Consider the following 12,071-nt stretch of genomic DNA (forward strand, 5'->3'; position numbering starts at 1 on the left):
TGAGTAGAGAGGAAGAAAAGCAGAGGAAAAGTGGCCAGTGCTTGAAGCAAGGAAAGGGAGAAGGAAAAGCATTGCTGTGATTTAATCTTTAAACCTGATTTTTTTTTAATATGAAAATTTTATGTATTTATAAAGAAGTGCACTGACAAATAACATAGGTGTGATTCTTCATTGTGGTATAGTGCCCTCACATTACTGAATCACTCAAATACTGCATCAACAGTAAGTCATAATTAATAATCACTCTATTAAGGAACAGAAATAAAACTATAATATATCAAAAGTGCTCGCTTGTGCTTATTGTCACAGTATACATTAGTATTTATAGTAAAAATATCAAAGAAAGAGAGATGAGGCTGTTTCTAAAACCTGTGGGTCAGTATGTTTTATTTCCTGGCTTTCAGCCTTGGCCACTGCGACAATTACAGAATAAGTGACTTCATTTCAAGGGTGCTCCAGCCTTTTAGCATCACTTGTAGCTTTCTATACTTAAAGAAGGTCTGACTCAAGGAGGAACTCCAGGGACCTCACCATAAGTTAGAACAGCTGGAAAGAAATTCAGCATGGCAACCGGCCTCTATGAATGACAATCAACACATCAGATGTGTATCACACTCTGAGCGTAATCATAGATGAGAACAGATGAGTGGCTGGTAGGTGATAATTAGCCTTTCCCTTCCATCTCTGATATGACACATCAGATATTAACAACCAAAAGACCTGCGGGTTTCTGGCTGACCTATACAAATCTCTGTGTCCCCTGCACACTGTTGTGACACAAAATTCCTCAAAATTTGGCAAGTTGCTGTGATAATTTCCACTGATGAAAACTTTAAAACATAATATACATTAATTTAGAAATATCTGCTAACATAAAGATGGTTCTGAAGAACATGGGAAGCAGCTGGATTAACTTTATGCCTCCTGGTTTCACCTCCATGTTTGTGGTTAACATACACTGCACAAACCATACAGTGTAACAGCTACAGCCAGCTGGACACAGGCCTGCAGGAACCCACCCATCACCAATTCATTTGCCTGTTCTCCAAAAACCAGTCTTTCTTCAAAAAAATAATTTTAGGCCTAAATTAAAACTTTAAACAACATAGGCTTCATATGAATCAGAATGAATAGCTGGCAAGGCGGGAACAATTTGCTAGAAAACTTTGGAAGTCTCATTATCATACTGACATGATAATAATACTCGTATCAGTACTATTATGAGTAAATATTGATAACTGTGTGTTTCTGGTTATATAAATACACAGAGAGGTGCAAAATGAGAGTTCAGTAAGTAACAGTGCCATTCTTCCACAACTAAGCAAAAAGCTGGAGGAGTTTGACCACCTGTAATGCCACCAACCTTGGAAAAGCTACAGTAGACCTTGGTACCTTAATTCTTATTCTGTCACATTTGTGGTACACACTAGTGACAAGGCAGATGCTAGTTAAGGTTATGGTAGTGACAAGGCATTTCTCTGGATGCCTTAGCTTTTTACCTGCTTAGTTCTGTGGTCAATTATGTAGGACAACTTCAGCAAGTACATAAAGCTCCTGCCTTGTATATCATATTCACTTAAAATTATTACTTCCAGTCTGAAAGACTTTGCTAAAATATTCAATACTACTGTAGCAGCAAGTAGACTTTTTGGGTATATACAGTTTACTTCACTGTTAGCTTTATTTTTATCATAGAAACATCACCCACAGCAAAGAGAATTTCTAATACACTTTTTCCTCATAACTCGAGACCTCTCTGACTGTCCAAATCATCTCTTAGATGAAAAATGTTTTTCTCTTACCCTTACACAGGAGAGAAAGATAACCTTTACCCTCAATCCCTGCTCCAGTAAGCCAAGCGGGACATCACTGATTTCATCTACTTCACAATTGCAAGGAATGCATCCACACAGAGATCCCCACTTAGTTTATCAGGCTACGAAGAGTTAGGAAAACATGATGGAAAGGAAAATGCTCCAAGTAAAACTACATTACAAAGAGAGCATTGCTCACACACACACTGATCACAGTCAGTTGTATTAATCTTGAATCCATTTGCTCAAACAGAAGCAGGATTGCTAAAACTGACAAGATCTGCTTAAGTTAAAGCAATGTCACCAGTACCGGAATGTACAAGACATCCAGCAACTAGATAACAAGGGTCATAATTCTTCCATTAAGCTCTGTTTAAATTCCTGGTCTTGACTTTTAGCAAAGAGCTGCTATCAAACTTTGCATGGGATATGTTTAGCCCTAAAACATATCCCACATTCCAGATCACTCAGGGATAAACAATGCTTAACATTTTCTAATGGAGCCCTACAGAAATTACTTTATAGCTGAAATACGAAAGGTATTGCTTTATTCCATAACCCCAGTGATAATTACATTTGCTCTGTTTAATCATCCTAAGATTTTAATTTTAGAATGGTGAAAAATCCATAGAGTTGTACATTGTTTTTTTCTTTAATAATTAGGTTCTAACAGATATCAAACATACATTAGCATCATTAGTTCACAGGTATTTTGCAAGGCAGCTCTGAAAAGCACTTCTGTACCCCAAGGGTCTCCACCATCAGCTGCAACTCCAAGTTTCTATTGAAACCTTTCCTCACTTCCCTATGCTTAACTGGACTGCTTGCAGAACATCTTAGATCACCCTTATCTGGCTCCAAGTGAAATAAAAAGGGAATTTATACCATTATATCCCTAAAAGGGGTCTTCAAGATATGCTTCAAGGCATTCAAAACAAAAGATAAAGCTACTTGTAAATCTTGTAAAGCTACTTGTAAGTTGTTTGCATTTTATTACAAACCTACAAAGGAGTAATACTTTAGAAGACTTTTTAGCACATTCCTCAGAAAACCTCACTTAGGAAAGAATAGTGAACAGACGGAAGAACTATTAGGAGTCAAATAAAGGAATATGTGCAAAAGTAACATGTTAATAAAAAAGTGTCACCGACCCCCACCCAAACCCCACAAACTATCAGCATACAAGTTTGGGAGGGAAGATGTTCTTACCTAAAGTCATCCAGCTAATAATTTGATTCAATACAGGCAATCCCTGTTTGTTCTTAAGACTGTCATGGGTACTGCTCACAACATATGTCGAAAGTGCAATACTCAACATCTAGAAAGAAGAAATCAGACAATGAAACACATAATTCATGTACAGATCTCTGCCATCCCATACCAAATATGTAAAAATGCTTTAGAGTTGCATAAACACCTCATCTGAATCAACATAACAGGAAGTCTGATGTGTAGTGTCAAGTATTTCTAGCTTTTTTTTTTTTTTTTTTTTTACAATTTATGCTTTTAAAAACTTCCTTCTAGGTTTTTTTTTCATTCTTCTTATTATTATTTATTTGTGCTATTTTTAAATGGTTTAAACAAGTGCCCTGGATCACTGATTTGACATGATATGCTCTCTGTCAAGAGTAACACTCATGTAAACTACAGAAAACATATGCCCCCAGTTTTTCAAGGAGCACTTGTCCTGAAACAACCACCACGAACTAGCAGAACCTCTGGCTTTCCTGCAGGATCGGGTACAGGGTGAAGTGAAGGGGAAGGGTAGTTAAGGCAAGAGCTTCGCATGGGCAGCACAGCTCCTGTAAGAAGAGACAGCAGCAGCAGAGCAGACTGGAAGGTGGATTTTAAGAGACGGAAAGAAGCTGCAATCTTAGCAGACTGTTCAAATGAAATTGTCTGAACCACCTCAAGCAGAGCCCTCTCCCTTAGAGAAGCAGTGAAGCTGAAGAGGGTTTTTTTTTTCCTTGACTAATTCAAGAGACACCATTCAGCCATCAAGTAGGTGCAAAAAACCTTAGGAAAATTACCCCATGAGTCAGTCATTTTTGAAAGATGACAATTATCCAAGAAAATGCTTGAGCCAAGTTTTCAATTACTGCTATTTAGTCACCACTCCGCAGTTCCACTAAGAGGCAAATCAAGCATGCACGGTACTTTGCAAACATGTGCTTTAAAACTGCACTACAAGATGTAATTGCTGTCATGGCTTTTTTAGTGCAAAGCAACTTCACAATTTCCACATCCATCACTTTTTACCATATGAATAGCTGCCATTCCCCTGCCAGATGCAGTGATACCTAGTGGTACCTGCCCAGAGGATACACTTGGCAGTCAGCATCCTTTTTTGGACCGAATTCACAGGTGCTCAGTATCTGCTGCTTCTATTTAATTTCAGGCCACAAGAACACATAACTTGGATTTCTGTGTGACAGCAATAAGCTAGGTCAAAGCATTAAGCCTCCAAAAGCGCAGGGATTTGGCCCCTTTAGACCTCTGATGTTTATTTCGGATGCTTTTGCTGTATTCAGGCCAGATCTCTCCCCTTTGATATATCTTTTCAACTTCTTTTACTGTCATGAGCTCTGGTAATCCCTCTGCTATCCCCTAGCCGCTGGTGAAGTCACTTTGCACTCACTTTGTGTCATCTCCCATAATATATCTTGTGCCTTGGAAGACTAGTAATGACCTGGGCACGTTAGTAAACCCAATTTACTGCTGCTAGATCTATGCCGGTGTCCAGGGAAGGGCACAGCATCTGCTTTTGAGACTCCTGCGTTCACAGTTTAAGTAACGTTCAAACTGCTCTCAGCTTTCATCAACATGTCTAGGACCATGGAACAGCACAGAAACAACTTGGAGATGCAAACTGAGGTCTCCACCTAACAATCTGTCTTCTTTCTCCCTTCACAACCTTCTTTGAAGTTCAGAGATTATTCTTGAACAGCTTAAGAGCTGGCCTCTGAGAAACACTCATCTGTAGGTCACAGCTAGAAAGAGGAAACCAAGGGTGACATCTGCAGTCCCAACACCTCTTCACCAGCAGCTCTGGCTGGGAGCTCTCCTAAGCATCTAACATGATAACAATCCATAGAGAGAATGGTAGGAGAACCAGCATCATCAGCTGGACACTATACAAGGCTGGTTGAAAACACTCCTCCTGTCCCCTAGTTCCACCGATATGACATGGATTCCTACTCCTTATTTCTCCTCCTAATTTAGAGGAGAAAACTAATAAACTGACCACCTTGGACCCATATGAAGTTGAAGCCTAGGAATAATAACTTGGCTCAATATTATCAACCAATGGAAACAGCAGTGTTTTCGGTAGTGCAGCAAAAATTGGACTTCACCTATGAAACTGCTGACAAAGAGAAACTGGTGTTCTCTTTAGCAAAAAAATTAAGTTGTACAGTAAGCACTGCAGCAGTCTAGCTGATGGATTGTAAATACCTCCTGTTTTCACCATTCCTGAAGCCTTAATGAATTCTCAAAGATCACAGAATCATAGAATTGTTTAGGTTGGAAAAGACCTTTAAGATCATCAAGTCCAACCGTAAACCTAGCACTGCCAAGTCCACCACTAAACCATGTCCCTAAGTGCCACATGTACACATCTTTTAAATACCTCCAGGGATGGTGACTCCACCACTTCCCTGGGCAGCCTGTTCCAATGCTTGACAACCCTAAGAAGAAACTTTTCCTAATATCCAGGCTAAACCTCCCCCAGCGCAACCTGAGGCTGTTTCCTCTTGTCCTATTCACTTGTTACTTGGGAAAAGAGACCAACACCCACCTTGCTAGAAGACAGAAGTAGCATGAACCAAAAGACAATTCTCTCCTTGCCATAGCAAACAAAATTAAGCGAAAAAAAAGTTACTCCTGCTTTAATGATGTCAAGAAAAAACCTGAGAGATGCTTGGCAATTTTCAGAGACTGTAAGGGTGTAATTAGAATCTTCTACCTCAAGCAAACAGTGACATGTATCAAAACTTTAAAATTAGGTCTAAACATAACTGAAGTTTTTGTAACAGAAAGGTAAATGTAACCATATAAAGTTACTCAAGCTTGCATTTTTACTTTTTAAAATTTCTTTATTTACACACTTTGGCTGAAAAATCTTTTTGATCATGCTGTTTGGTTGTCCGGGACTTTGTTTCTTTAAGGCTAATACCCATGTTGGAAATCTATAGTGTGTAGGTACAAAAACCACTGAATACATGAGTAGCCTGTAAATGGCCTCTCAGATTCATACAGGTATGTAGTTCATACTCATTTGCTAAGGTCTACACTCTGTCCCATCCCCAGAGAAACCAACACAAAAAATACACAGTTCAGGACCGGATCGGAGGGAATTATCTTTTCTGTGGAGGACTACGTGCAAACTGGCAGGTTTTTTGCCTATTCTGAGGGTCTCTGCCAACTCAGGTTTGGTTTTGACCAAAAGGAGAGCAATTAATGTAATGGAACAATCTTTGTTCCTTACCAGGCATGATATCTTCACTACAGGCTAATTCCCAGATGGAAAAGGCAGCTCACTTGGACAAGAAAGAAGAAAGCTGTCTTCAGAAGAGGAAAAAAAAAAATCATCATACGCACAACAAAAAGCCTAGGCTATGCTGGATCCCTCTCTTCCTCTGACTGAAATAGGAAGAGAACTGAAGAGGGAGATGTCTTTATTCAGATGCAATTCCAAAATAACTTGTGAAGAACAACTCAGGCAAATAAGAACTACTTGAGCCTTTGGGAAATATTATCTTATTTCTTGTAAGAAAATGCATCTCATCCCAAATGAGCAAAAGTTTGAGGTGAGGTGAATGAAAGGTTTAAAAGAGGGCCCTTAGACACAAACACTACCAAAACAAAGAGGAAAAGGATTAAATAAAAAAGTCAGAGAATCCTGATCAAAGAAGTTTGGCCAGATCAGTAGGCTTTTTGCTAAAAGGAAAAAAAACTAGAAACACCAGCTATTCCTTCTCCATTGTCTAATTCAAAGGCTTTTAGTCAGAGCTGAACCTATAAAAGATGTTAGCAGAGTGGCTAAGGGAATCCCCAAGGCAAACCATAAAGAATACGAGGAAGGGACGCCATATTTTCCCTTCTACTTCAGTCAATACTTGGAGGAAAGTGGCACACAAAGACGACAGACCTGTAACAAATGAATCTATCTTCTCATTCCCCAAAATGAAGAACTATCAAACAACCAATCTTAGTTTCCTGTCTAGGAAGAAACAACGTTATCAGAGGAAAGCATAACCTTCAGTGACTGCCTCCAAACACCACATACGGGGGAGCTGCAAAAACTACTTTTAAGAAACCCCTTGTCAGATGCAAAGCAGGAACCTGATCATGTGTGCTTATGTATATGAATGTCAGTGCCCTGATCACTGTCTCTCATTGCAAAATAGGTATGTTTCATCTGACTAGAGGATTCATCTCACCCTTAAAACTGCCCGGGAGTTGTAAATCAAAACTCATGTGTTCAAAATGGTCCAAACCAGCATTTCTGAAGATTACCCCCTTCCCTGTCCCCACTGAAAAATCCAACTCAAAAGAAAAAGTAAAAGGAGAACAAGGGAATTCCATTGCCTAGAAATGCTAGTCTTCTGACAAACATTTTCCTTTTGTATTCCTGTACATTTGAAAGCAACTAAATGCAATCTAACCTCAAAACAAGTTATTTGCTTAGAAATGGGTAATGCCTCTGTAATGCCCTTTTCCCCCTCTAAGTCTGAATAATCTCCCATCCCAATCCTTTCCTTATCCAGAGTGTGAATGGTGCATCCCATGTTTTCCATTCCCAAGTAAGCTTTTGAAATAAAAACCTAATAGAGACTAGTAATTAGATGTTACTATTGTAAAATATCCTCTGATTAAGGAGCAATTTGAGCAATTTATGATCTTCTTAAAGGTTGGGAAAAAAACAAAGATGTTACTCCCTGAACAAGCAGACAGAACATTTTCATCTAATTAAGTATCTCAGGGCTCTGTGAGTGAATTTCCTGATTCTCTAAAGTTGGCTCAGGAATAGTCTGGCATTAATTTTTTACTACGGATCCATTTCAACATCATCATCATTTGTGAGCTTCTCCACAAAGTTACACTACATGAGATGCTGCAGCAGTTGTGTGGCGAGTTGACATTGGCTGGCTGCCGGTTGCCCACCCAGGTGCTCTCTCACTCCCCCATCCAGTACAATTTATTTTCAGGCATTCCAGTGAGAAATCCGCTGCTGAGTATATACTGAAAATATCTGTCCTAAATGCTTAGGAAAGGAACTAATACCTCTTTTCCACAGTTATAAATGTGTGTGTGCTCAGGTAAAGGCATTTTAAGCATTCATTATTCTTTCCCCTCCTCCTTTTAACCAATTTGAGCTCCATACCTAAATCACTGACATAATGAATACATTGCTTAGCTCAATAAGAAACTCCAGCACCTAAGTCATAACCAACAAAGCCGGTCCTGAAATAAAATCATTATCTTGTAATAAGTTAAAAAAAAAAAAAAAAGAGGACAGCAGACATGCAAGGTATTATTAGAATCTTAAAGGCTCTCTAGAACTTAATTAGCACCTACTATGAAAAGATCTACCTATTTCATGAAGCTATAAAGAAAAAAATGTCATCTTTCATCTGAAAGAAGATTTAACCAACAGAAAACCAGCTCAGTATCAGTCTCGCATTGTTATTCAACAGCCAGAAACTGGAAAAAGCCCCCTGAAGCAGCAAGCCTGTCCTTAGTGTGCATGTGCAATTGCTGCAAAGGTCACTGGAAGTTACATACACAGACTGAAGTCAGGACAAACTCTCAAACTATCTGAGTAGAGCATCAAAATATGTATGCACATCTATGTATCAATACACACAAATATACACAGGATGAGCTTTTGGCAACACAGCACTACGATATTTAAAAATGCTTATTTCCACAAGTACATGGACCTCTTGAAATAGTCAAGGGGTAAACTCTTAGGAACAATCATTTTCTTCTTGGAAGTTGTGGCCTTGGTAGGAAAATGTTCTTAGAAAATATACAAAGATTGGCATGTAAAAACACTCTAACATTCAGAATTACTGAAAAGTAGCAACTGACCTGATAAAAATGTACTTTCAGTTCTTCATTATTTCTGTACTTATTCTTGCTTTTACAAAGAGATGCCAATGAGAAGCAAGAGACCAAGAGAGTCAGCAAACCAGTTGCTATTCTGTAAAAACAAACAAAAGAACAATAAAATCCCAGGAAATATTATCAAAAGGTTCAGGAAATTTTCATAGAAGTGTTCTTTACTAAGATGAAACAATTCATTACAGTATCAAGACTTAATACATTAAGGAAACATCAACATCCAGCTTTAGAAAAAGCAAAATCCAATCCAGAATCAAGTGTGGTTTGGTTTTGTTGGGGTTTTTTTTGTGTAGTGGTCAGGTGTGGGGGTTTTTTTGGGGGGGTGTTTGTGGGTTTGGGGTTGTTTTTTTTTTTTGATACAACCTTGCCATCCACAAATACAGTTACATTCTTTTCATGGCAGTGGCAAAAAAAAAAAACCAAACTCTTCCATTTTGTCCACATATCTGATCTGTCACCCATTATTTTTAGGTACTTTCGATTACCTCCAAATAATATTTTGAACAAAATAGTAACAGTCATTGGTGATCTAAAGTTGGTGGTTTCAAGGTTTGTCAGGTTTGTCATCTAACAGGGTAATTACACCACCATTACTATCAAATACATAGCTTTGTCTAAATGCAACAGCAAGACTAACAGGAAGATTGTCACTCATCACATAAACACGGGAAAAAATACTGCTTGGCATTATTGAGTAAATCTGCTAATTATGACACTGTTCCAAAATAACAGGCATGATTCACTAAAATATCAATACTAATATCACCTCTGACTGTCTCCCTTCAGTCATCAAGCAAGCAGAGGAACTGTAAAGGCAGCAGAAGTTTTTGCATGTATTTCTCTGTCATGCTATAACCTTGATATGGAAGTAGTCAAACCATGCAGTCCTCACTTCCACTTGTCCCTTGGCATCTCCACTGAGAGACAACTGACAAAAATGTCCATTTGTGACTGCTTCACTTGTGTTTTCTCAGGCATAACACAAAAATGTACAAATACCTCATATTCAGTAAAATCAAGACTACATAGGTGTATCTCAATAGCAATGTTCAAGTAATGATCTAATCAACACAGGAACACAGTTGCAGGCTACTCACTCACAGACTGGAGGCTGGAAGGTATTTCTGGAGGTCAGTCTAGTCCAACTCCCTACTCAAAGCAGTGCCAACTACAGCGGGCTGCTCAGGGCCACTTCTAGCTGGGTGTTGAATACCTCCACTGATGGAGACTCCACAACCTCTCCGAGGAACCTGTTCCAGCACTTGACCTCCCTCTTGTATAAAAAAGCTTTTTTCTTATGTTTAAATGGAATTTCTTGTATCTGAATTTTTGCCCATTTCTTGCCTCTTCACTGGACACTAAGAAGAATCTGTCTGCCTTCTTTACTCTTCTCACCCAGACAGGTATTTATATACATTGATAAGATCCTCCTGAGTCTTCTCTTCTCCAGAATAACTAGTTCCAGCTCTCTCAATCTCTCCCTCGCTCTCCTATGACAGATGCTCTAATCCCTTACTCATCTTAATGGCCATTCTCTGGACCTGGTCCTGTATGTCCACATCTCTCTTTCTGGAGATGCCAAAACTGAACACAGCGCTTTCGGATGCATCTCATCAGGGCTGAGCAGAGAGGAATAATCACCTTCCTCATCATCATCCTGGTGATGCCAAGGATACCACTGGCCTTTCCTGCAAGGGGCACATTGCTGGCTCACAGTCAAACCCATTGGTCCCAGCCTGTCCTGGTGCATGGAAACTATTTCTGCTCAGGTGGAGGACTTTGCACTTCCCTTTCTTGAACTTCATGAGCTTCCTGTCTCCCCATTTCTCCAGCTTGTTGAGGTCCCTTTGAAGGACAGCACGTCCATCTGCTGCATCAACCACTTCTCTGAGTTTTGTATCACCTACAAACTTGTTGACGGTCCACTCTGTCCCATCATCTAGGTCAGTAATGAAGATGTTAAAACAGTATTGGCCCCAGTAGCAACCCCTGTTGTACACCACTAGCAACTGGCCTCCAGCTGGACTTTGTGCCACTGATTACAATCCTTTGAACTTGACAGTTAAGCCTGTTTCCAGTCCACCTCACTGTCCACTGATCTAGCCTGTACATCAACAGTTTGTGTATGAGGATGTTATGGGAAACAGTATCAAAGTCCTTGCTGAAGTCAAAATAAACAGCATTCACTGCTCTCCCCTGGCTCACTGAGCCAGTCTTCTCATCTTAGAACGCTACCAGGTTGGTCAAGCATAATTTCCCCTTCATAAATTCATGCTGACTACTCCCAATCACCTTCTTGTCCTTCATATGTTTAGAAACGGTTTGCTTTCAGGATTAGCTGCTTGAGTACCTTTCCAGGGACTGAGGTGAGGCTGACTGGCCTGTAGTCCCCTTGATCATCTGTCTTGCCCTTCCTGAAGATAGCAGTGACAACATCTGCTTCCTTCCAGTTCCCCAGAACCTCTCCCACCAGCCATTGCCACAACTATTCAAAGATTATCACAGTGACATTGGCCAGCTCCCTCAGCAATCTTGGGTGTATCCCATCAGGGCCCATAGACTCGTGCATGTCCAATTTGTTTAAGTGTTCCCTAACCTGATCCTCTTCCACTAAGGTTATGTCTTTCTTGCTCCAGACTTTCCCACAGGTCTCAGCAGTCTGAAGGCTGGGGTTTCTGATGGCCAGTCTTACCAGTAAAGATGGAGGCAAAAGAAGGCCTCAGCCTTTTCCATGTCCTTTAACACCAGGTCCCTGTCCCAGTCAGCGGCAGGGCCACATTTTCCCTAGTCTTCCTTTCGCTGCTGTACGCCGTCTTGTTGCACTCTACCTCCCACACCAGATTCAACTCCAGGAGAGCTTTGGCTTTCCTAACCCATCCTGCATATTCAGACAGCGTCTCTATGTTCCTCCTGGGTCATCTGAGCCTGCTTTCACCTCCTGTATGCTTCCTTTTTATGACTGAGTTGAGTCAGAAGCTCCCTGTTCATACCATACAAGTTTTATTAATGTACTGAAGAAGCTCTGACCTGATATATAGTGCCGCTGCTCAAGAACAGATTTAATAAATGCACCTATTTCTCACTGGCATTCTAATTTCTCCCTCCTGTATCTTCTCTCCCAGCATCTCC

The 12,071-nt window shown here is 40.0% G+C and overlaps 1 protein-coding gene across 5 annotated transcripts in view; it reads right to left on the bottom strand.

Moving 5' to 3' along the window:
• Positions 1 to 12,071, bottom strand: part of PIGN (phosphatidylinositol glycan anchor biosynthesis class N) — a 110,030-nt gene that overhangs the window by 23,053 nt on the left and 74,906 nt on the right. For all 5 annotated transcript variants that reach the window (XR_012041024.1, XR_012041025.1, XM_072853150.1 and 2 more), the window contains exons 20-21: positions 8,910 to 9,021; positions 3,024 to 3,132 (exon numbers count right to left, since the gene is read on the bottom strand). Coding sequence is in view for 3 of the 5 variants with exons in the window: in XM_072853150.1 (XP_072709251.1) it covers positions 3,024 to 3,132; positions 8,910 to 9,021 (221 nt within the window). In the remaining 2 variants the exon portion in view is untranslated. The remainder of the gene's footprint in view (positions 1 to 3,023; positions 3,133 to 8,909; positions 9,022 to 12,071) is intronic.

The sequence above is a fragment of the Ciconia boyciana genome, chromosome 2, assembly GCF_034638445.1.
Source record: "Ciconia boyciana chromosome 2, ASM3463844v1, whole genome shotgun sequence".
Classification (NCBI taxonomy): domain Eukaryota; kingdom Metazoa; phylum Chordata; class Aves; order Ciconiiformes; family Ciconiidae; genus Ciconia; species Ciconia boyciana.